This window comes from Carya illinoinensis, chromosome 5 (genome assembly GCF_018687715.1).
Source record: "Carya illinoinensis cultivar Pawnee chromosome 5, C.illinoinensisPawnee_v1, whole genome shotgun sequence".
Lineage (NCBI taxonomy): Eukaryota > Viridiplantae > Streptophyta > Magnoliopsida > Fagales > Juglandaceae > Carya > Carya illinoinensis.
Window position 1 is genome coordinate 4536624 of NC_056756.1, and position 25137 is coordinate 4561760.

Consider the following 25137-nt stretch of genomic DNA (forward strand, 5'->3'; position numbering starts at 1 on the left):
TTTTTCCTGAGTTTTCTCGACAGCCAAACAGAATATCAGCCAAAAATTTCTACTGTGAACATTGCGCAACTCAGGATATAATTTATTTTGACTGGGTGGTTTTTATGGACAAAAGATCAAAAAGAAATCACATGGAGCAATGGTATATATTCAAGCTGAAGAAAGAAGCCCCCAGGAAGAAAAGCCCGGAAAACAAATCGAGAAATAATTAATAGCATGAAAACTGGGTAAAAGCAGTAAGAGAAGAAGAAGAAAACTCGAAAAGAAAAAGTAGAAGAAAAATTTCAGAGCAATCCTATGCAAAGTTGCAAACAGACGTTTTGCTTCTGAAGCTGCTTTGGGGGATACAGTTTGGAAAGAAAATGGGCGAGACGAAGTCCTGTACAAAACTCAGCTTTTTCTTTTCGAAATCAACAAAGATGAAAACCAAAGAAAACTTTACTTCTTCCTCTGTTTTGCTTTTTTTTTTTTTTAATAAAATAAATGCTGACGTAATGTGTTGCCACATCACAGGGGTGCGCGTACAGGCACAAAATTGTACGTAGCAGCTCTCTACTTTAAGAATGCTCCTCTGAGTCCTCTCAAATCTTACCCAAAAAAATAATGTATGCGAGAGTACTAACCACTTAGAATATTAATACAAAATCACATTTTCAAACCACTTCCACATTATAAGTACAGCAGCTTTGCTGCTAATCCCACCGTGTTTGCAAGCGTCAGATTACCAACACCAAGCAAGTGTTCGGCCTCTTCCAGGTTTGAAAATTCAAATGCTGAAGTGAGTCTCTCTTTACACCTAGACACCCCACTTATTCGTATCATATTTTTGCTATATATTATGGTTCCAAATTCAACCCAAGTGACTCTTCAAAAAAAAAAAAATTCAACCCAAGTGGTGAACAGTGAGCAAGACATTCTGGGCATATACACGTGCATGAAGAGGCTTGTTGGATTGCCGACTCAATCTAGGGCGAGTCACACAAATTCATTACAATTTTTGGCAGTTGGATTGTGTGCAGAGAGAATGGGTTGACATTCATCACTAAGGAGGGTAACAGCATTAATTGAAAGTCTCTGTGTAGTTCGGGAGTTAGATGCCAAAAGAAATGATCAAATCGCTGATCAAAATATGTAATCTGGGAACAAAATCTTCAAACCTATTAGAAAAATTCTGCAAACAGCAGTCTTACACAATGTGTTTACTTAGTTAAAGTACAAGAGTTCAAATAAAAATCAAGAAATTCGCCCCCACCCAACCCCCAAAAATAAAAATAAAAAAATTATTCTCGTCATGGTCATTTAGGCCTGTTCCTTCTAGGTTGTCCACGGCAGAAGCAGTCATGAATCATTACGATCAGCTCCTACTTTCTCAAGTCCGATGAGCAAGCTAGCCACGTCTTTATCAGATGGCAAAACTGGACAGTGATAACAATTACACGATAAGAAAACCATGCTCAACTTGTAGTCACTTTCTTCCGAACAATCCTCTTTCTCCGAGCCTTCGGAGCTGATGGTTCACCATCGGCAACAGAGTCACCCTTCTCCTGTTTGATGCCAAGGAGCCCGAGTCCAGAAACAATGGCATTCTTTGATATAAACCATTTTGAAGATGGCCTATCAGCATCCTCTGAAGGTCTGTTGTAAACCTTCAAGAAAGTATCTGAATCAACCAGCGGATCTGCCTCTACCCCTAGCCAAGCCAGCCTTGATCTCTCTCCTAATTGGATATTCAAAATCCTGCATACAATCACTAGCAAGAGTTAAACAATTTCACAAGCTCTGATGTAAAGATCCAACACAAAACAAACACTTTCGACATCCATAGTCAAAGTTTAGGTGACATCTATGTCATCTACAACGTACGTCAATGGGTCCCTCATGCCACTAAATGAAACTCTCACAACATATCAAGAAAGTATGTCAACAAGACTACATGATTAAGTGGTATATTATCAGATTGACAGACAGAAAAAAAAAACCAATATCATATCTATTTTATAAAGGAAGGAAAAAATAAGAAGAAAATTTGCTTGTTTATTTATAAAAAAGGAAGAAAATAAAAATAAAAGCACCCCGCCATAAACATGATTAAACTAATAGCTACAGTTAAAAAACAACAATAAAGAGAGGCAACTACGGTTGGATTATCACAAGTGAACATTGACTATATTGACAGTGTAGCCAAATCCCTAAGAATATCATATCAACCTAACAAATTGGGGAAGGTTAAGTCAGGTAAAGGAAAAGAAACCCTTCTATCAGCATGGGAAAGTGCGAAAATGCTTGCCAACACAATTTTAAGTTTGATAAATGAACAACTGTTTCCTAATGAAAGTCACAGACCTCAAAGCCGTGCTAAACACCAGAGCCACGCCAATGACATCAAAATGGCTGCTTATTGCTCTATTGAATCCACATAACATCTGATATCTGAGATTTGCATAAAGACCGAGGAAAGCACCATAACCAAGTGCGTTTGTACTCATGGATGGGATTGTCACAGATAACCTGCCAAACAGTTAATAGTCATCCAAAGTTAATTAGTTGGACTAGTTCACCCAATCACCAGCAGAGATCTTTACATCCTTCTATCATGATGAATATAACAGGTAAATGGAACACATGTTTACAAGATATGCTTACCTTCCCTCCTTTTTACTAGCCAAAAAGTTTGACAATCCACCCTGTACAGCTCCAGCACTTAACCCAACCATACACAACTCTGCAGCCTTGTAGAAGAATGAATGGATTCTCTTTTGCATATCAAACTCACGAAATGGGTAACTTCTTTCAAATATATTATTTGGCAGCTTCTGTAATGTATTTTGCAAATCAAAGTGGAATGTGTTCCCATATGAACGACAAGGAGCAAGTGACCAAACAACAAAGGCATTGCAGGCTGCTACCGTGAGCACATTAAGAAGTGCCAGATCCCATTCTTGCTTTATCCTACAACCAAAGTGAAGGAGAAACTGAGCAGTGAAGTAAAGAACACCAGATAAAGTTTTGCTTCCTTTTTCACAAAAGGGAGCACAGACCTATCCTTACGATTCTTCAACTCCCACCAAACTGAGCAACCGATTGTAGCAGCCTGCTCCAAAAGAAGCTTATATAAGAAGGCAGGATCTGCAAGCATCCTGTGCAACATAATAATTTTAGTTTAGATAATTAGGGATCTTTCTCACTAAAATTGAATCAAAAGCAAAAAAATGTAAAACATTCACCAAAATGTTTCCTATACAAATAGTAAACACATTCATAAAAGAGAGATTAAACAGGATTAAGTTTTAAATGAAGCAAAAGACTATTTTAAATGAAGCAAAAGGCTAAGTTGGAATGTTGGTAAGTAGACAGCCCATAAGATGAAATCAAAGTTGAACAAAATCACCTGCCAATAAATGCCCTTGACATTCCTTCAGGAAGTGCTCGGGATATAAACCTAGTCGTAGTTGGCCTGGCATTGATTGCTAGGAATTTCACCATTTGAGCAGAGCTAACCAAACCCTGGAGGCAAAATTTCAATAGGCATCCAGAGACAAATTCTTGGCAAAAATCAGAAACTTAGAAAAATACTATACCATTTCATAAGCTTGGCGGAATCCAGCAGGTAAATCCATCATTGTTTTCTGCCACTCGTTTAATACGGCATCTACAAATTTACGATCAAACAGCTGGTAAAAGGCACAAAATTATAACTGCATCAGAAAAACATCGATATTAACAGCATTAGCAGACAAAGAATCTTATCTACCCTAGGAACATGACTTAGTGTTTTTGAAAATGTATCAGAGTTTTTAACCTCCTCAAGAAATTTCCGTCTCCTAAATAGGCCTCCCTCATCTCCTTCATCGCCATCGTCAAAGTCATCAAAGTAATCATCATCATCACCGTCGTCATCACCACCATCACCACCACCATGATTTATTTTCTTCCCAATGTCTCCGCCGCCTCCCCCAATTGCAGTCTGCAATTTCAAAGGTCAGTCATTGACCAAACACTGAACAATTGTTTATAAAAATTATCAAACCAAGGCAAAGTAGAAACTTTCAGCTAATAGGTTCAGTGGATGAACCTTGAACCAGAGTATCAGACCTATCCCGAACTAAAAAGAAAATGATCAAATCTATAAAAATGTTGATTCCCTAAAGTATAAGAGAGAGCTTCCGCGATATAAGATATATATAAATTTGATGATGCAAACCTACCAATTTGACCAGTTTCATACATCAAAAGAAATCCCATTTCATCTTTTAAGGACACTTTTATTCTGAGAACAGTCAAATGCCAACTCGTATTATGTTGTCATGCACAAGTAAAATAGTTCTTGATGGTATGGTAATAGTAGTTGAGAACTAACACAGTTGGAGAACTAAATTATTCAGTTCCATGATTCATATTTTTATGCGATAAGAAAGCCCCGCTTGGTTAACCAAAACTAAAAATCTCTTCTCAACTCATCATTACAACTTTTTCAAATCCCCGTACAAAATATAATAAACAATTTAACTTTTTCAAATTCTAATACAAAATTAATACTAAAAAGTTATATTATAACAATATTTTATGCATTACTATTCAAAGCATCTCATCTCATCTCATATGTGTAACCAAACGGGGCCTAAATTATTAGAATCTGGTGAATGGGGCCTTGTATCCAGGGTTTACTCCCTGGGGTGGATCCAAAGGACCCAGCCTTGATGATGTTCTAAATCATAACTATTTTTTTCAGGAAACCAGGTGGTTTCTAAACACCTATTTCCCTTTCAATTTGAAAAGTAGGGAAAAAGCATGTTGATATTATATTATCCCAAAAAAGATAACATCTCCGATGAAGGTAGTTTGGTGATCCAATAAGCCTAAGGTCCTAAAGCGTCAACAAGGAGCATATGACACAGATACAACGGGCTAAGATGCTAGGGTCGCAAAAGGAATACCATATATAATTTCTCCACAAGGTCTCAGTCAGTCACGCATTTCCTGTCAGTGAGAGCTTCAATTTTGTCTTCCAGTTAGGTACTGGAGAGCCAAATCAGCCCTTAACCTTTCATTCGGTTGCTAAGAAAACTAGAAAACTAGGAGCAGTCAAACATGCATTTGCTTTCTTTATAATTAAGAGTTTAACTAAAGAAAACCAAATAGTGAATAATCAAACGCCTTCCATGGGCCCTAAGTATAAAATTCAAAGTAAATTTCATTTCTCTTCAATGATTTTGGTTCCTGAACGCTAAGAGCCCCAACCCCCAAAAATTGCATTCCGTAAGGTCTCAGCTAAGGTTCTCAAATTATACACTTCTATTTTCCCCCAGTTTCACAGCGACCATCCGGAAAATAAAAGAACTAGAAGATGTTTTTCTCAACCAACTAACGCATAAAAAAGTTTTTCAAATAAAAAAAAAAGCACACCTCGGGGCTAGACTTGGCCTGCTTCTGAGACATATCGAGCTTGCCCTTCTCCAACGTGACCGCTCCCAACGAGCCGTACTCTCCCTTCATAACCGGACTAATTATCGCCGCCGGTGGCGCCATAAAGCAGCGCTCCAACAAACCGACGGAATCCTCTTCCACGACGGGCGAAGAAGACGAAGGAGAGGCCTTTATCACCAGCCCCCTCCGGGCCATCTTACCGGCCACCGGATGTGCAGCCGGCAAGAGGGGACTCACCTTGGGCTTCGATGATAAGGTCTTTATGGGCATAATTTGGGCCGTTTGGAACACCGCGTGAGACATTTTTTTTTTTTTGTATTTGTTTGGGATCGAAGTTCCCTATTTGGATACCGAGAAAATTAGAGGTAAAAGTTTCTCATAAGAGGTACCGTCAGTCGTTCTCTCTCTAGGGAGGGGCGCGTTAGAGAGAGAGAGAGAGACGGAAGAGAAACAAGGGTGAGGGATGTTGGGGGGTTTTGATTGATAGAACCGACTAGGTGACAGACAATGGGAACCCAATCCGAAACTGGAGGCTTCAACGGGTGAGTTGACTCGGGGTTTCGATGAGTGGACTCGATACTCGAGGCCGGCTTGGTCTGCAGCTCTTATGGGCTGAACAGGGCCGGGCCGGCCCAGGTCAACATTCTGTGCACCTAAATAATACTTACCGGAAGGTCATATAACTAACTATTGTCAAAGAAAAATAAATAATTACGATCCGCTGGTCTCTCATCAAAGCACCAAATTGTCGGCTCCATCCACTTTCTTGGCAGGTTAGTTTGGCGGCGGGGCAGAGTTTTTCTGATAACTGTTACACATATAAAAATATTATATGATTTATAAATGGACTATCTTCTTAAAATTTATTAAATTTATTTCATAATAAAAATAATTTTATAATATAATATATTATATTAAACTATATTAATTTATAGATTTATTTTTATGAAATTCTTTTATAATTAAAATATTTTCTTTTTCTTCTAAATTGGCATCTGTCAAGTTTATAAGGGAAGTGATATAATTATATAAAAAATTTATAAAAATAAACCCATAAGTTAACATGATTTTATGTGATAATGTATATATCTACTTTATAATAAAAATAATTTTATAATTTAATTTCCTATATTAAGCCACGTCTTATTTTTATAAAATACTTTTGTAGTTAAAATATTTCTTATTTGGAAAATACTATTTTCACGTAAGATTTCTACCGAAATTTTAAACAGAATTTTATTTTATTTTTTTATTTTTTTACTTAATGAATAAAGAAGTGTTTTTAAATCATTCGTATTTTTTTTTTAATTTTTTAAAAAATGTTTAAGTAGTTTGAAAAACAAAAACTCTATGTTTGAAAAAAGTTTAAAAAAAAAAGACTGATGAGTAAGGATTCTCAGTGAATATAAGAATGCCCTTCTTATTTATAAATTATGTTAGAGAAATTTCCTCAAATCTAGTTGGAGGATAGTTATCGTTACTTTGAATTATCTAGAATCATAAATCAAATTCTTAATTAGGAATTTGATTAGGAGACCAAAAGCTATAAATGACTCGGAATCACTTCTCTATCATACTTACCTTTGTTGAGAGGAGACACAACTCAAGAAGGAAAAGGAAGCAAAACAAGGGACTACCACGAATCCTTTAAGTAGTCCCTCAAAAGCCATCCTTTGCTCTCTCTAGCCCTTCGTACAACTTGCCTATAAATTCCAACGTACTTTTTCTCGTAAACACATCCTTGAAAAACGTACGCAGAGACTAGCAATCCTCCTTTGGATCGTAAAACAATGTCTCTGATGATCGGCGGATCTCGTTTCACAGTTAATGGAATCCGAAGGGCAATAACCTTCCATTACTTCTGGTGTCAAAATTGCCAACATATTGTGAGGGTTCCCTCCACAAACCTATACGAAATATGTCCCCAATGCTTCCATGAGTTATATCTTCAGCTGGAGGTGTCAATGCATAGGCTTGTCACTGATTCCAGGGGCCCAGAACCGTCCCCTGCGACTCGCCTACTTCACCCATCTACGAGGCGTCTTCCAAATACTGGTTTTGATCGGAGATTTGAATGGTTATCAGAAGTTGAAGATGGGCCGGTTCAGCAAGCTTGGATTACCCTTGAATTCGTCCTACCGAATCGTCCTCCAAGACCCATTTCGCCAACAGAAAATGTGTTTGTCCAGGACAATAACGTTAGCGATGCCATGGTTTGGCAGAATGACCGACCAGGACCTCCTCCCAACGCCGCTTCAGCCATTGAAGCCTTGCCAAGGGTGAAACTCACGCAAAAGCATTTGGACAACGACCCGAGTTGCCCGGTATGCAAGGAAGAGTTTGATCTTGGTGGAGAAGTCAGATTGATGCCGTGCAAGCATTTCTATCACTCTGATTGCATTGTCCCTTGGCTGCGCATCCACAACACTTGCCCTGTTTGCCGCTATGAGCTGCAAGACAATTCCAACAACGATCTTGAAGGCAGAGATGATGAAGATTTTCGCTTGGAAGGCGGGCCAAATTGGTTGAACTGGTTATGGAGTCGGCTGTTCTCTATGTGGCCTTTCCGTGTAGTGTTGGATTTGACACGTCGCTACCTTGATTTCGAAGATGCTAGCTCAGCCTCTCATGGGGGTAAGATTGCAATCAACTCCCAGTATTTTCTTTGCTGAACTCTAGCGTTGGTGTCACAAAGCTGTGAACTTTTTGCAGGTAGTTCCTGGTGACGCTCTTGGCTCATTCTATAGCCTTGTGTTTATATCAATGCCGGTGCTAAAAACAGTTTGTGCGAGGCTCTACAATTTACAATTATGTTGCTTTTAAGACAGGTAAAAATATTAACTTTGGTAATGATTAACAAGATGTAACACTGAGGAAAAGACGATGAAGCTTGACAGGTAAATGTTCTGTTCTTTAACTAAATCATCCTAATGATTTCATTTTCCCAATATTTCGAACATAATTTATTCGACTTTGTTGGTTGACCAAATGTATGTAGCTGTTGTGTGAACTCCTGGTGATTTTTGGAAACTGATCGATCTATACCAGTGATGTAGGACAAAACTGTTTCATTTAAACAATTTTCGCACGTTCATTATGTTAAAATGTCACTTATTATTGTTTCTTGATCTTGACATGTTGCAGTTTCTCTGACCATGTTGCAGTTTCTGATTTTCATGAAGGTAAGTTTAGCTTTGAGACCTTCATTAGCTTGATGGATTTAGTTTCAGGAACGGTCGTGTGCCTTGGATAATACACTATCGTGGATTCAATCTCGAGTGGAATTGTACCTGCATGCAGTAACCAGTTGATATATATGTAATCTTTCAGAGCTGTCTGAGCCTAACCTATTGTTTGCAGTATTTCCCACATTTTCATTCTCTTTTCCACATGATTGCTTATTCTTCTTTGTAATTCATTGATTTCATTCCTCACCCCCATTGAAAATTTGAAACGTTGTAACTAATGCCTCATTGACCTGTAAAAACACCCCTATTGCATCTCACTTTGGAGGTTAGTCCAATTTGGACAGGAATAGGAGTCGAGTAGCTGTGTTCATTGAACCTGCTCGGTTTGAATTAATGGATGTGTATGGATCCTGATGTCCTATCTACTCAAGAAGTTCATAAAGTAGCAATGTTGCGACTGACACCTTTTCATGGTAGTGTTTTTTGAAGTCATTCTGAACTTATTGATGTTCAAACGAATTATCAAATACAGAATGCATTGTGAAAAAAGGCATTTCATATGTTCATCTTCAATGCAAATTAAACTTCGTTTAATGGGGCTGGTAGACGCAATTTACACTCCAAACTGACACTCAGGCAGTAGTTTTGGAGTATGGAGTGAGAGAGGGAGTGGGGAATGGTGGGTCCAACTCTGCCTTGCTCTTTTTATTCAATGTCTTGGTTGTTTTCTCCACCTTTAGTCAAACTCCCAGTGCTTGATTCAGGTTGGAGCAGTTGCTGTGTTTATCACTAGGCATAGACAATTGGTTGGAGGTGGCAAAGAAGTTCTGCAAGACATGGCACTGGTTACTGTTTTGACTTTTCAATATGCTATGTTTCTCACTTCCCTAAGTTCCCTTACCAATCTCAAATTTTGCAATTTTGTCCTGATATGAAAAGATATGGGGCAGTCAAACTGTGATTCAGTTCAAACATGTCTATTTCTTCTTAGCCTGTCAAAATTCTCTCCAAATGAGCGAGGGACCCTGTCCTAGTCGTGCTGCATCTGCATCATTTCTACTTCTTCCTCCATGTGGTTCTTTGTTTCCATGCATTTTGGTTGATTATTTTAAATTTAGAGCATGGACGTCCCCACACTCTTTCTTCTGCCTTCAACTACAAGTACTAATTTCTGATACAGGGCTTACAACTTCAGTTTGGAGGCCTGCTTGGCAGTTGGCGGAGCTGCTACGCCTTGGCTTCTTAGACCTGCAGCGTGCATGGGAGGATGTGTCCATGTCAAGGGATGGACAAGGATCCAATGTTCTACCTCAATGCTCATCAAGAAAAAAAATATATATATTTCAATTTTCCCTCTCGTATTTCCCTCTTGTAAGTTATTTGTTAACTCACCGTGCCCACATGAATGGAAAAGTTATTTGTTAACTCACCGCCACTATCACAACTCTAAGGAAGTTATCTAACTTCCTCATATTTAGAGAAGTTAATTAATTCAGATATAAAAACTCTTTAAATAAGAGTACATACATTAATTGTGTGTGGGGTAAAAAAAGTCTAAAAAAATATAAGAACTCTCATCTCTCTTTTCTTCCTTTTTAAGAGAATTTATCTAAATCTTTTAATCTTGAAGTGTGAAATTTTTTAGGAGCTCTAATAACCTTTTAAGAGATATAAAAGTATAAATAATAAAGTGACGTGTGAATTGTAAGACGATTAAAGATCCTACCTTTAGAAATTTCACTCCTTCAGAAAATTCGATTTTGTTATGAAACTTAATGAAAATGAGAGAGTTTCAAGAGATTGAGAGAGAACGAGAGAGGAGATTCTCTTATTGATCTGTATCTCATATAACATCAATATACCCATATATATAGGGTTACAAAAGAGACTATGCTTTTGACGACTAGTACTATGTGTTTGACGACTTGTACTATGCGTTTGACGGCTAACTAAATGTGGTCATACAATTCAAGATAGTTATAACACTTCCCCTTTGGATGACTATATTTAAAGAATATGTCTCGTTAAAACTTTACCAAGAAAAAACCCTGTGGGAAAAAACTAATGGCGAAGGAAAAAAGAGTACAGTATTCATGTGAACCGCCAAGTGCTTTAGGATTGCCTCATTAAAACCTTGCAAAGGAAAACCCAGTGAGATAAAACCTTAACGAAGGAAAAAGAGTACAATCAGCACAAATCTTCAAGACATTACTTCCCCTGAAAAGTGTATGATAACAGGTCTTTAAATCTCCGCATTCCAATATTCTGCACAATTTTCTTAAATGTTGTAGTTGGTAATGCTTTTGTGAATAAATCTGCCAGATTATCACTTGATCGTATCTGCTTGACGTTAATTTCACATTTCTCCTGAAGTTCATGAGTATAAAAGAATTTAGATGAAATATGTTTGATTCTATCACCTTTGACCTATCATCTTCTAATTTGAATAATACAAGCAGCATTATCTTCGTATAAAGTTTTTGGACTATCATTAATCACTGGAAGACCACACTTTTCTTGAATATGTTGGATCATTGATTTTAGTCATATGCATTTTCGACTTGCCTTATGAATTGCAATGATCTCTGAGTGATTTGAAGAGGTAGCAGATAGATCTCCATGATATAGCAGAATTTCCATAAGTAAATACATATCCAGTTTGAGATCTACCTCTGTGTGGATCTGAAAGATAACCTGCATCTGCATATCCAACTAATTGTAGACTTGAACCATGTTGATAAAATAATCACAACTGGATATTTCTGCTCATCAGTACTCTTCTGGAGTTGTGCTCTTCTGGAGTTCTTGTAAATAACACAGTTAGTGAAAAATTCATCAACATTAAACCGCTAACCTCATTTTTCAATAAAAAACGTGGCCAGCCTTTTTAGATCAAACAAGCACCGCAGATTTTCAACTCTTCTATAGGTGTCAGGCGTGCTGTCAGGCGCCACAGAGCTATGAAGCTATATTTCGTCTCTTTTCTCTTGCTTCACGAGAGATGTTGTATCATAATTTTCTCTATAAAAGAGATATTCAGCTCATCTTCATTCGCATCTCATTTTCTTCACTTTTCTGTAATCATACTGCATTTTTACTCTGCAATCTCTTTCTGCATTCTTATCCTACAATCTCTTTCTGCAATGGTTCAGCAATCTTCTCAAGGTCAATATATGAGGTATTATGCACCTCGCTCATCAGCTGTTCCTGCTTCTACCACAGGTGCTATCATGCAATATAATGATCTGACTCATAGGTCAGATAATGAAACTATCTATGAGCTTGTGAGTCTCGGTACCCGATACTCATCATCCATTGTCGCATTTTCTCAACGACTGCAATCTAGAACTTGTGGAGTTGACAAACTCCACAAGAATATTGCTATCCTTCAGCGACTTTTTCTGGATTCCAACATGAAGATAGGAGCAATAAAGTAAGAGAATAAGAATTTAAAATCCTTACTTAAATCTTCTTTTCGATTGCCCACCCCTTTAGATAGGGATGCCATGCAGATTCTTGAAGAACAAGAGCGTTTGAAGAATGAGACAAAATGCCTTAAATTTCTGTAATTTTTGCTTCAAGATAATAAAATAATTATTTAACAAATATTCATATTTGTGTTTCTATCTTCTGGTAGATATTCTGTGTGCTCCCTTTTATTTCTTTTTTAATAATACACACTTCTTATCAAACCCATAATATGAATCTGAAATACTAATTTTATTTAAAAGATGGTATTTCAGAACTAATAATATCATCCATCTTCCCCTTGAAACCGCAAGGGTTTCAGATTTATATTTCAAATATGTGCAGTTTTCATAAGCTCTTCTGGAGCCTCAATGACATCTAATCATATATATAAACTGCAATAATAGCTTGTTTCCATTTGCGTTTGGATTGATTTAGATCATATAAATATATTTAAAACTTGATAGAATACATATTTCTAGATGTATTCATATTAGAAGTTTCAGGCATTTTCTATCCTTCAGGGATTTTTCATATATCATGATCCAATAATCCATATAAATATGCAGTTAATCATGCATATCCAAACTCTTGGTAACTTTCAAGCTAATAAAAATCTCAATATGATTTCAATCACTTTAAAATCATATCAATATTGTTTCTTCGAGAAACTAACTTGTGATTTTTATATCACATTTTCATATTAAAAGCTTGAGAAAGTTTACGGAGTAGCCACTATTTGTCTGAAACTGAAACACACCTTACGTGGCCTAAGTGATTTTCCTTTTTTCTCCCTGCTGCACGTTTTCGGTTCCTCCATCTGTTTTCACTTCATTTGAAATTTTCACTCATCCTCTCTCCACCCCCCAATCCTCTCGCCCCCTACCCACGTCGCCCATCCTAGAAGTAAACCGGTAGTGCACCTAAGGGCGTCCCGAGGCCCTCTCTCAGTCTCCCCCTCCCCCAAACGAAACCCTCGAACCCTGCTTTCTCCCCCACCCCCCAATCGAGTACAGTTTTGGACGGCGTTGCAACAAGAGTGGCTTCTTCTTCTCTGGGATTTCAACGTCGGTAAGCATTTTTTCCAAACTTCTCATATACTCTCTGTTATTACTCACTCACACTCAGATTCTCACCACTCACGCGCACACACTTCCATTTAGCACTGATAACCCAGACTCACAAATTGTTTCCTCCCGTCGAGCAGTGCCACACACCACGGTCATCAGGATCTACAATTTGAAATTTTGCCCCAACTTATAAAAAGCCGATCTCAAAATCTAGGGTTTGTAATCGATATTTCATTTCTAATTTTCCCCCAAATCACTGAAAGTGGATCTCAGAATGGAGGACTTATAGGCGATCTGTACTTTGTAATTTTTCCCCGTGGTTATTGAGTGATGTTAACTAGTTTATCCATTTAGATTGTCAAAAAAAATTAGGAATTTCGAATTTAAAGATCAAGAGCATAAACAAAAAATTGTCATTGGCCTTTTTCTTATTTTATCTTTGATTTATCTTTTTTTGGGGGTAAGAATATCATTCAACTTAAATATTAGTATAGCACAGACTGTTTTTTTTTTTTAATGCACTAATATCTTTGCGAAGTGACCATAAGTTCTTAAACAGATATCCCCTCATCGTGTTCTTATTATTTTCTGCAAGAATAAAAGCATATCCTTTTATTTATGAAAAGTAGTAAGGTTAGAGTGACACATTCCATTATTTAAATAATTTATTGGGTTATTAGGGCCATTACCATCAATGAAAAGCATGATAAAGTTGGTATTTTATTTTTTATGCTTTGAATGCTCAAGTGTGCTCCTCTTCAATCTGGTTTATGCAGGAGGAAGAGAAGGTTAGGAATAGCGTGATGTTTGATTTACTTATGTACATCATGTTCATCCTATGGCTTTACAAAATATCCAGTATTATAGAATATGTTTCCATCTACCCTTGCATGACCAATTTTTTTGGGAGATTGAATAATTGTGATCGTTTGCCATTGTATACACCTTGCAGCTTAACTACTTGTTCCTATTGTTGTTCTTTTGCAGTGGTGGAATGAAAGTCCAGTTGCCAGGAAAAAAGATCTCTAATAGAGAGAGGGAGAACTCCATCAAAGAGAGGAAAAACACCAAAAGAGAGGAAAATTAGTTTTATTAATGTTGTGTTGGGGACTTAGCTGATTGGTTAAGTTTGTAAGCATTGTAGTTAGATGGGTCACTTGTAAAGTTGTGGTGATGTTACTTTATGTGCTACATTGTACCAAACTAATTATGATGTTACAATAAATAACTGGAGTTTGTTACAATAAATAACTAGAGTTTTTCACAAATTCTCTACTTTTGTGTTTTTATTTATATAGCATTGCATATGTGAAATAAAAACAACAGTGTACAGAGTCGATCACTCATTCATATGGTATAACTTCAGGAGCATTCATGTGCCAGCATTGCATTTGGTCTCGAGTGCTACCCCAGTTTGCCGACAAGGGAGTGCCAGTGCCAACATTCATGTGCTACGTATTTTATATTGGTTGAAGACGTGTGTGATGCATTTTGAGTTTTGTTTTGAATGATGATTGATATATTTTTTCTTCTTTTTGTACAGGCTTTGTCAAATTGTGGTATATAAATTTGAGCCATTGCACTGTGTCAAAAAAAAAGAGGAAAAGAATATAACTTCGGGAACAAATTCAAAAATTGCCAATAGTAAAAATTGCAGTTCAATTCTTCATTACAAACTTGAAATCCAAAACTATAACAAGTTTGAGAATACATCATCAAAAACTCGAAATCCAAAACTATACAATGGATGAACTAATTTGCGAATACATAAAAAAAGATTCAAATCATCAACAGATCGAATACATCAACTTGAGCAAACTTGAAATCCAAAACTATAAACAAGAAGACTCAAAATAATCAACTGAGCAAGCTTGCATCTTCTAATTTTTGTGCATTGAGAATTAGAGCCTATGGCTTTGCTATGAGAAAATGGCATCCATCTGTACTTGGTTTACAACTTCTTGTCCTCCTTCAACCTGAGAACAAGAGTAGCAGTTCTTTTCTATTAGCATACATACAAAACTCATAAATCATAAATTGCATAATTGCCAAAATCAATTTTTTTTTACAACTGGTGCCAATAAAAAAAAAAAACCTCTAATGGCTTTACAATTTTAATGCCCAAACCCTCCTAGAGAAGCAAAAGCCTTGACAAAAATTTGTCCCATTACAAAAAGGAAAAATAACCTGAATGTTAAAGTCATAAGCAAATATTCTTGTTTTATCAAGTAATGAACTGATAAGCAAATAATGAAATAAATAGAACCTTAAATCATACAAAAAGGAAGCCAATGAAGCTCAAAAATGAGAAATCAAGAATTTTGAAGCTCTGTATAAGAAAACCCACATTTTTTTTTCTAATAAGGGGGGCTTCGACCTTCAAACAACGAGATAAACCCCAATGAATTAATTGTTTCACAAACTTATGGTGTTACAATAAATAACTTCCTTTTTTGTTTATGCTCTTGATCTTTAAATTCGAAATTCCTAATTTTTCTTGACAATCTAAATGGATAAACTAGTTAGTTAACATCACTCAATAACCACGGGGAAAAATTACAAAGTACAGATCGCCTACAAGTGCTCCATTCTGAGATCCACTTTTAGTGATTTGGGGGAAAATTAGAAATGAAATATCGACTACAAACCCTAGATTTTGAGATCGGTTTTTTATAAGTTGGGGCAAAATTTCAAATTGTAGATCGACCACAAACCCTACAAATCTCAGATATAACTCTATATGAATGAAGAATGGGCTTACCGGCGTGGGGTCGTTCGAAAACTGTGATGACCGTGGTGTGTGGCACTACTCGACGGGAGGAAACAATTTGTGGGTCTGGGTTATCAATGCTAAATGGAAGTGTGTGCGCGTGAGTGGTGAGAATTTGAGTGTTAGTGAGTAATAACAAAGAGTACGTGAGAAGTTTGGAAAAAATGCTTACCGACGTCGAAATCCCAGAAAAGAAGAAGCCACTCTCGTTGCAACGCCGTCCAAAACTGTACTCGATCGGGGGGTGGGGGAGAAAGCAGGGTTCGAGGGCTTCGTTTGAGGGAGGGGGAGACTGAGAGAGGGCCTCGGGACGCCCTTAGGTGCACCACCGGTTTACTTTTAGGATGGGCGACATGGGTAGGGGCGAGAGGATTGGGGGGTGGAGAGAGGCGAGAGGATTGGGGGGTGGAGAGAGGATGAGTGAAATTTTCAAATGAAGTGAAAACAGATGGAAGGACTAGAAACGTGCAGCAAGGAGAAAAAAGGAAAATCACTTAGGCCACGTAAGGTGTGTTTCGGTTTCAGCCAAACAGTGGCTGCTCCATAGACTTTCTCTAAAAGCTTCAGACTTTTTATATCATGTATATAAATATCCACTGATATTTAACAAAAATCACATCTTTAGGTGTTTGGATTTCAAGTCCATATTTATCACATTTTACTTAGTGATATCAATTCTGCAGAAATTGAGAAACTGACTCGTGATTTATATATCACATTTTTTTATTTCATTTCCATAAATCCCCACTGACATTCAACAAGCATCACCTCTTTAGGTGTTTAGACTATAAATCCCGATGCATCATATTTTACTAGTGAATCAATTCTGCAGGAATTGTTTCTTTCAAATTTGGCCAATATTTTATGTCGTATTTTTCGACGATTCTTGATTCACTTTCATCATTACTTCTGGTAATGTCAATTGCCATCTCATATGGAAATACGTTGTCGACAACGATTTTATTTCTATTCATAATTTCTCCAATATTCACGGAATGTACCGAGATCTCGTTATTTTCAAGTACCTGTCCCTCTTCAAGGGAAGACATTTTCATGAAAAACCTCTTCAGGAGGCACTCTTCAGGAGATTTATACTCTTCAAGAGTTTATATAGGAGAATTTTATACTGAAAATTTGGATGGACTTTATTGCTTGTTCTGTGGGTATGGCCTCTTCAGGAGCACCAAATTATTTGTGCCTTTCTCTTTTGAGATGCTCTATCTTTTGTATCAATACGTCTCACATGCCTTTAGACAAGTCTTTAAACTGCTGAATTTCTTAATTGTCCTACAGGGATTTCAATCCTCGTTGGGATTTTAGCAGCTAGAATATGAGACATTTTTATCTTATTGCATCCAAAATTTAATTATCATCTGAACTTCTGGTTTACATATGATAATCAAGATAACGTAGAATAATTTCATCTTATTTGTTTCAAGCAAATTTTTCTTTCCACTTCTGGTGGTAAGATTTTATAGTAAAAGAATCTTCTGGTTCTTTTATGGACGTCCATATGAAAATCATTCGACTTATCGTAATTGATTTTGGATGATCAAGATAACCATAAATGATACAAATATTTTGAATCATATCACTTTTTGATGCATCATAATATTTAATTCAATAATTGTATAATATCATCCCAAAGAGAAAGCTTATAACTTTTCCAATACGAGCTTCTGGCTCGAAAAGATATTCATTATCACGTCTAATCTTTTAGTTTCACTATTATACGTTTCATTATCACGTCCAAAGAAATTGAATGAAACGTATCATTCTTTTCACTTCAGAGAATAGAATGATATAAATTCATTATCATTCACTTCAGGGAATGATGTAGATCTAGTAAGACGTGACTAATGATTCTTATCAAAAGCTCATTATTTTGATCAGTCACTGAAAGGCCTTATACAAATTTAGAATATATTGTGAATGCTTGCATTTCATTTTGCTACTTCAGGAGCATACTCGATATTGCTACTTCAGAAGCACATTCGAGACGTTCATTCAAATATATATTCTTTCCACAATTTCAATTATGCAACTTCAGGTGCATAAATCATAATGAGTTTTTGGTACACGTATAACTCATTTAAACTATGAAATACTCAAAAGCTATTATTAATTTAGGGCGATCATTCAGAGATACTCCATTTCTATTCCAAGATGAATCTTATCATCAATAATTCATAATAAGTATAAATAAATAAATAAAACTTATATATATACTATGTGAATAAATATAGAATTTATCAAATAATAATAATGAATATAACCATAAATATTCACCTCAGCAATTGTAAATAATATATTAAAAACTTCCTTAAAGTTAAAAATTACTAACTTCAGAATCATCAGAAATTTAAAGTAGAAGATCATTTAATCTTATCGTGATACCTGTGATCTCGGTCTTCAAATCTCGTCTCGCATAGTTGTTGACTTTAATCCTCCAACGTAACCAAATGCTTTACTCCTCCCACCTGCTTTCTATTTCTCGCAAGTTGTTTGAATAAAAACAAAAAAAACAAAAATAGTAAGGGTCCCATGTGTTTTTAAAAGTAAATCCGTCCAAAATGAAAAAGAAAGAAAAAAAAAACTTTACTTTTTGATTTGAAAAACTCTAAATATTTTTTCTTCAGGATCACGTGAATATGTCTCCCATGGTGCCAAGCCCATCCTCAGGCTTTTATTATATTAGCCAAATCATTGGCCACATTGACGAAGTCATGAAGTGGTTCTAGGTCTTCTATCTCAGCTAATCTCCCATGGTTTCTTAAATCCACAAGCACCCCCCATGCTGATTCTGTCTTTCCGTTCTAGGAAAATCCAACGGATCTGAAAATCGACAGCGTAGCTTATAACCACACTTGACTATTTTTCCTGGAAGCAAGCTTGAGTAATCAGAGTCCGAAGCTACAAAAAAGTATATCGAGAAATGAAAAATTAATTCGCAGTGACGGAGGAAACTGCTTCACTTCTGGGAAATCCCAGCCGGAAGAGAAAAATCGTTCTGGGGCCGAGTTGGTTTTATGTGCTATCAGTGATCAAGGAATTTGCGGTGGATTTTGGCATCTATTTCCCGAAAGATTTCGGATCAGTGCTCATCGATCTTTGAACTGAGTACCATGGATAGCATCATATCGGTGATTTTGTGAAGTCCTGAGACAAGCTCTCGAAAAACATGGCCATGGAAACTGGCGTGCCTTGCCGGCAAAAAAAACTGGCCTTCAGAGATGGGCTAAATATTCTGGAGACACAGGAAGAAGATGAAGTTGGGAGAGACGAGGAAGAATACGAGAATTAACGTGTTATGAAACTTAATGAAAATGAGAGAGTTTCAAGAGATTGAGAGAGAGGGAGAGAGGAGATTCTCTTATTGATCTGTATCACATATAACATCAATATACCTATATATATAAGATTATAAAAAAAATTATGCTTTTAACGATTAGTACTTGATGACTAATTAAATATAGTCATATAATTTAAGATAGTTTATAACATATTTAACCTTATATAATAATACGAAATTTGACTTATGGGTGGACATGAAAATGACTTTTTGACGTGCAATGTTAGCTCTCACAACAATCACTCGCCCCTGCAAGAGGAAATATCGTCAACTTGTACGTGCGGACAAAACTGACATCTTCGCACGTTCTTTTTCAACATGATTACACAAATTAATTAGATTTACTTTAAATTAAAATTAATTTTATAATTTAATAAATAATATCAAATTATATCAATTTATAAAATTATTTTTATATAGAATTACTTTACAGCCACACATAAAAACCCCCTACAGTCTTTTTTCTTTTTCTTTTTTTTTTGATTTTTTTCATGTATTTTTTTGAAAATTCATAATTTTATTAAAAAATACCTATTTATTCACTAAGTAAAAAAAAAAAAAAAATGCACGGTTGGAAATCCCGTTCGTGGCTTCAGCATTTCTATTTTGTATAATCAATTAAAATATTTTCCATCTTGAAAATGGCTACGTGATCAGCAATCGAAAACTCTACTGCTTGTCAATTGCTGGTAAAAACCTTGCTCCACCCTCTTAAAGAACACACTTTTTACATAATTTTCCTCTTTTAACTTTACATTTATTTTCTTTATTTAATCCTTTTCTAGCAATTAAACGAAAAAAGAATCAGGCAACCCAAATATCTGAAATCCAAAGAGTGGCTCTACAACTGTAATTTTTTTTTTTTCATGTATTTTTAAAATACTCTTAAATATCTTTCTCAAAAAAAATTCACAACATCAATAAAAAATAATTATTTAATTACTAACTAAAAACAAAAAAATAAAACCAAAAATGCATGTATAGGAAGAAATGCTCGGGACCCATTATCGAATCCCAAGCATTTCTCTAGTGCATTACATTGTTTGCTTTTTTGCAGATGCTCAAAAGGAACCATCAATATCTTACACTTCAATGGATACAGGATAGATGGTTCCTTTTGAAATCTGCAAACCATTTTTTTTTCACTAACTATTCATGATATCGCTGGGGGTCTTTCCCTTCGGAAAGAAAATCCCAGGGTTTCTTGCAACATCAGAAACGTAGAAATCCTGTAAGAGGCCTGCCATCTTTCCCGGCTTTGACCTGCAGTGCAACTTCTTACTCTTTTATATATGTCTGCTCCTTGGACTCAAATCTGTGAACTGTGTGTATAGGGGCTTCTACCCTCCTTTCCAGAACAAAACTGAGTGTAGGACATCACTAAGCTGTTGTAATTGTATGCTTGGAAACTATCTTTAAGGTGTATCGTTAAAATGAAGTATCGTCCGACCAACAAAAGAGATGAAAGATCAAGAGTCCAGAAAACCCCAATAACGAGATCTTCTGATTGGAAATTACTGCTGCCAAAGCTGCTTGTACACACATCGTGTAAGTATAACTTGCTTAAAAACAATAAAAAATACACGTGCATCTAGAAAAAAAATTTAAAACTGATCAGCAAAGGCAATCTACAATAACTGTGATTTGGAAATTCATTAGCATATTACATATAAGAGATGCTGGATGTAGTTCGATAGAAAACGAAATAATAACTATCTATCACATTAGCTCTAATCCGTTTTCTCATAAAGTATCTAATATCACTATTTTTATCAATTCAAGAACCATCCCGGGTAACAGCAGAAAAGAAATCTCAAGAAATGGCAAATGTAACTTACATGAAGGCGATGGTGCAAGTGATGGAGAAACCAAGCCTTCTACCCTTGCCTTGTCCTGGCCTGGACTGGGAGCATATGATACTTTGGGTTTAGGTGACAGATCTGGAGACAACTTGAAAGTGGGACCCATATGAGGGGAGTTTGGAGTAGCCACTGAAGGTGAGAAGGCAGGAGGAACAGCTGGGTTATAGTGAGAAGCCAGTGAGGGGCTTGGAGAATTTGTGAAACGACGATAGAGACAGGGACGAGGAGGATGTGCAGTTGAGCGGTGCTTAATGTTAGGCGAGGATGTGGGAGAGCTATGCGAAGAGAGAGCAGGATATGGTGAACTTGATGAATAATCACCTAGTTCTGGAGATGGAGATGGAGCTGGAGAAGGACTAGGAGGGGTGACATTGAGAATACCCTTTAGATAAGAAGATAAACTGATGCTTTTAACTTTACCAAAAACTGTGTTGTTAAGACCAAGATTTTTTGCAGGAGAGCCAGTGATAATTTCAGCCAACTGCTTCAATCTCTGTGGCAAAAGGCTCCCGAGATCTGACATGACTGAAGCCTGAACTGTCACTGGGGCAGCTATTGTGGAGCCAACCTTGTTTGTTATCTGGATATACAAAGTCTGCATGGAACCAAACGGCCATTACCAAAACAGATGCTTAAATAAGGGTATCAGACTATCAGTGGCGTCCCAGCATGTCAGACTACCCAGTTCAACTGAAAATGTACATTAATATCTATTGCCCTGTGTGTGGTGTGATGGGTATGAGCACGTGATTTGGTACTCGGTTCACACATCTGGAACCAAGGGTGATTTTAGCACTACTATAATGTAGCTACCTGAAACATGTAAACTTTCCATTGATAAGTTACCTGAAGCATGTAAACTATCTAATGATCGTCAGTTCCAAGAATTGAAATTAGTCACAATTCTTCTTAAATGACAACTACCTAGATGCTGGCTTCCTTAACCAAATGTTTCAGGGTTTTGCCATTACTTCCATTGAATTGTAAGAGATTCTTGCATAGGGATCACATATTTTGTAATAGAAGGTTAAACAATTTGATTACATGGGACTTGAATGTTGAAATTGGTGGGTGGAGACTTTTGCAAAGTGACAACCATCAAAACCCAAGGTTAAATCTGCAAGAAGTTACATGAGCAAGTGTTATACCTCATGAGACATCAGATACAATCCCATCTTCAACTGATACTTCAACTCGATGAAGTTTTCGAGTATATCGGATATTGAATTATTTAGAGTAAAATTAAATTGAATCTGGGGGGTCTGCCAAATTGAAGCAGATTGCACTGGGATTAAAGTTAACCCCCCTGGAAACTTCAGAATCTCAAACATAGTTGCCTTCCCAAAAATGGATGATGTCAATGTCAGATTGGATTGCTGAAGGAACAGATCAATTACAGATGATCTCAGCACACTTAGGGGCACTGATGTAATAGGAACATTTATTGGATCCGAAAGAACACCAAACACCACATCAGTCCAGTTAGATGCACCAGATTGGTTCATGGATAAGATGGCCACCTGTTGAAAGGAATTAGGTGAAGTTAATTTTAAAGTTCCATTACAAGTGGTAAACTGAAAGCAGAAACAGGAAGCAATACCTTCATGCCAGGGACACCTATTTCCCCATAGATGTCATACTCTAATCTTCCAATGTGTGGAACAAGATTCGAAACTGGCTTATCCAGTCTGAAATATGCCTGGACTGTGGCTGGAAAAGAAAGAAAAGATATATATAAAAAAACATAAAAGCATCATATTAAATCCAGCATCCTACTTACAAAAGTCTATAAATGAATTCACATCCTCACAGAGGTTATTATAGTCAAATGTGAAAGCTATAAAGTAAGACGCAAATTGAGTTGAATTTGCAAATAGATTTGAATATATACATATATATATATATATATATTTTTTTTTTTTTTGAAAAATAAATTGAAGCTACAAATAAAACTGTGCAGTACTGGGAAAGATTTGCCCATGGTGGAAGGGCATCTATGCTACCTATATTAAATTAACCCTCTTTGCCTTTCATTATCTAGTGCATTGGTTTGGTTCAATTACTCTGCTGGTGGAAAGGGTTGCTCGAACATGAAGACTGCATTTATTTCACAGGCAATTTCCATATCAGCAGTTCCCCATAAAGTCTCAAAAGGAAATGACAACATAACAGATATCACAATCATGAATAAAATTCAATGGAAAAAAAAAAAAAAAAAAAAAAAAAAAGACACAGGGAGAGCATCATTAAAGAATGAATTTGTGATGGCCAAATTCGTAAAAAAAATGTGCTGGCAATACAAAACAAAATAATGCCAAAGGCCAGAGCCATACCTTCAAGAGAACAAACACAGAAAATATAAAAATCGAGGACGTGTTTTTCCCAGGAAATTATATAGAAAAGGGCTTCAAAATCTTAGAGAAAAGATTAAATACAAATACCCATCCTAAAGGTTCTGGACCCGAAGAGAACTACATGAGGTCTCGATCCCCTCAAAACATCAGAGAAACCTAATTACCAAATTACCAATCAAGCAGTGACAATAATCGATATTAATGTACAACAGGGCGGAAAACACACATTGGATGAAAACAATGGCAGCAAACTACACGCCTATTGAATGAAAACATCATGAAAACAAATTAGAAGTTAAATTACCAAACCTTGAAATAGGAAAAACATCGGACCACCGACAGTAGAAAACCACTAGGTAAAATATCACATACCCGTTAGCTTATAATAAAAGATAAACCTAAGTACACAACAACAATCTAGGATACCCAACACCCTTTTTCTCAAAGCATCACGAGACCCTGACTACACCAAAAAACAAAATCAAATTATCCACTTGTTTAAAAATCCAAACAACGTATGAAGAACAGGGATAAGAGATACCGCTGAGCTTAATTTCATCTTTTGCCTCAAACCCAAACTTTGTTGAATGGAAGGGAAGAATCCAGAAGACCCCAGAAACCAAAACTGATAAGGTCAGAATCAAAACAAAGAAGCACTTGATACTGAACGCCTTTACAACTCCGTTGAAAGCCACCGAACATCCATCACAGAACAACCCCGAAGAGTCTCGATTACTGTCAGCCTCGTGATTCTGCTGCCGATGCAGATTTTGCAGCTCACTTTTCCCCATCCGCAGGGCATCTGGAACCTTCCTCTGTCCCCTCTCTTTCTTACTCTATCTCTCTCACTCCCTCTCTCTCTGTCAAGTTGGACACGAAGAAGGTGACATACAAGTGTTCAGGGTGGCCATTTCCGCGTTGTCATTTAAAGTAATACAAAACAGTGTCTCCCCAGAGCTGTGTTACCATGTGGTCGCCGCTCACTTGCACTCTAGCATGGGAATCATGGATCTCCCTCAAATCAGACAAATCTTGTCACTTTACACATCTTGCACTCATAAATATAAATAATTTTTTAATATATTAACAAAGAATATGATAGCTAAAAGATGATGAATTATTTCTTAATTATTATTATTATTTTCACAAACATGGCATCCATCATCCATGCATGCTTAAGAGCATTTTCATTAGTTTGGTTAAATTTATCTTTAAATTTAGTCAATATCAACACTTCTTTATATTTATCTATTTCATCTAAATTCAATCCCCATATTGGATTAACTATTCATTCTCTATATAATAATAAAATATTATTAAATTAATATTTTTTTTCAAAAAAATTTATTTTTATCACATTTTATAATTCTACCAATTTAATATTATTAATAATTATATTATAATTAAATTAATATTAAAAAAACATATTTTTAAAGTTCATTTAATCATTTGAAATGAAACTATAGAATATTTTACTATTTTAATTGGTGAAATGAAAGTGTAAGAATGAGAAAGTATATTTTAATTTTTGATGAGTGAAAGTGATCTTTCATATTTAACCAATCATTATAATAGAAATTTAAATTATTTTAAATATATCCAATTTAATGTGGAGTATTTTTATCATAAATTATATAAATTTTAGCCAA

The 25137-nt window shown here is 36.2% G+C and overlaps 3 protein-coding genes across 13 annotated transcripts; 1 reads left to right on the plus strand and 2 right to left on the minus strand.

The window, feature by feature from the left end:
* Positions 1 to 1132: 1132 nt before the first annotated feature.
* Positions 1133 to 5915, minus strand: LOC122309086 (protein RETICULATA-RELATED 1, chloroplastic). The gene is made up of 8 exons (XM_043122446.1): positions 5404 to 5915; positions 3800 to 3964; positions 3579 to 3671; positions 3389 to 3504; positions 3039 to 3137; positions 2644 to 2949; positions 2344 to 2508; positions 1133 to 1737 (listed from the first exon to the last, which is right to left on the minus strand). Exons 1-8 carry the CDS (start codon positions 5725 to 5727, stop codon positions 1455 to 1457), a joined length of 1551 nt encoding a protein of 516 aa, XP_042978380.1. The 5' UTR covers positions 5728 to 5915; the 3' UTR covers positions 1133 to 1454.
* Positions 5916 to 7020: 1105 nt separating this feature from the next.
* Positions 7021 to 9936, plus strand: LOC122309091 (E3 ubiquitin-protein ligase RING1-like). 11 transcript variants are annotated; one of them, XR_006242334.1, is made up of 4 exons: positions 7021 to 8058; positions 8137 to 9291; positions 9377 to 9457; positions 9793 to 9936. XR_006242334.1 is itself a non-coding variant. In XM_043122452.1 (2 exons), the coding sequence occupies exons 1-2, from the start codon at positions 7215 to 7217 to the stop codon at positions 8148 to 8150; spliced, it is 858 nt and encodes a 285-aa protein (XP_042978386.1). In that variant the 5' UTR covers positions 7021 to 7214; the 3' UTR covers positions 8151 to 9936. The 11 variants fall into 11 exon arrangements, 1 of the variants encoding a protein (XP_042978386.1); XR_006242340.1 differs by lacking the exon at positions 9377 to 9457 and having other exon boundaries at positions 8137 to 8476; positions 8569 to 8606; XR_006242341.1 differs by lacking the exon at positions 9377 to 9457 and having other exon boundaries at positions 8137 to 8321; positions 8569 to 8606.
* Positions 9937 to 20233: 10297 nt separating this feature from the next.
* On the minus strand, positions 20234 to 24398 carry LOC122311114. Its single transcript, XM_043125517.1, has 5 exons — positions 24030 to 24398; positions 22735 to 22844; positions 22283 to 22654; positions 21111 to 21729; positions 20234 to 20801 (listed from the first exon to the last, which is right to left on the minus strand). The coding sequence occupies exons 1-5, from the start codon at positions 24277 to 24279 to the stop codon at positions 20701 to 20703; spliced, it is 1452 nt and encodes a 483-aa protein (XP_042981451.1). The 5' UTR covers positions 24280 to 24398; the 3' UTR covers positions 20234 to 20700.
* Positions 24399 to 25137: the final 739 nt, after the last annotated feature.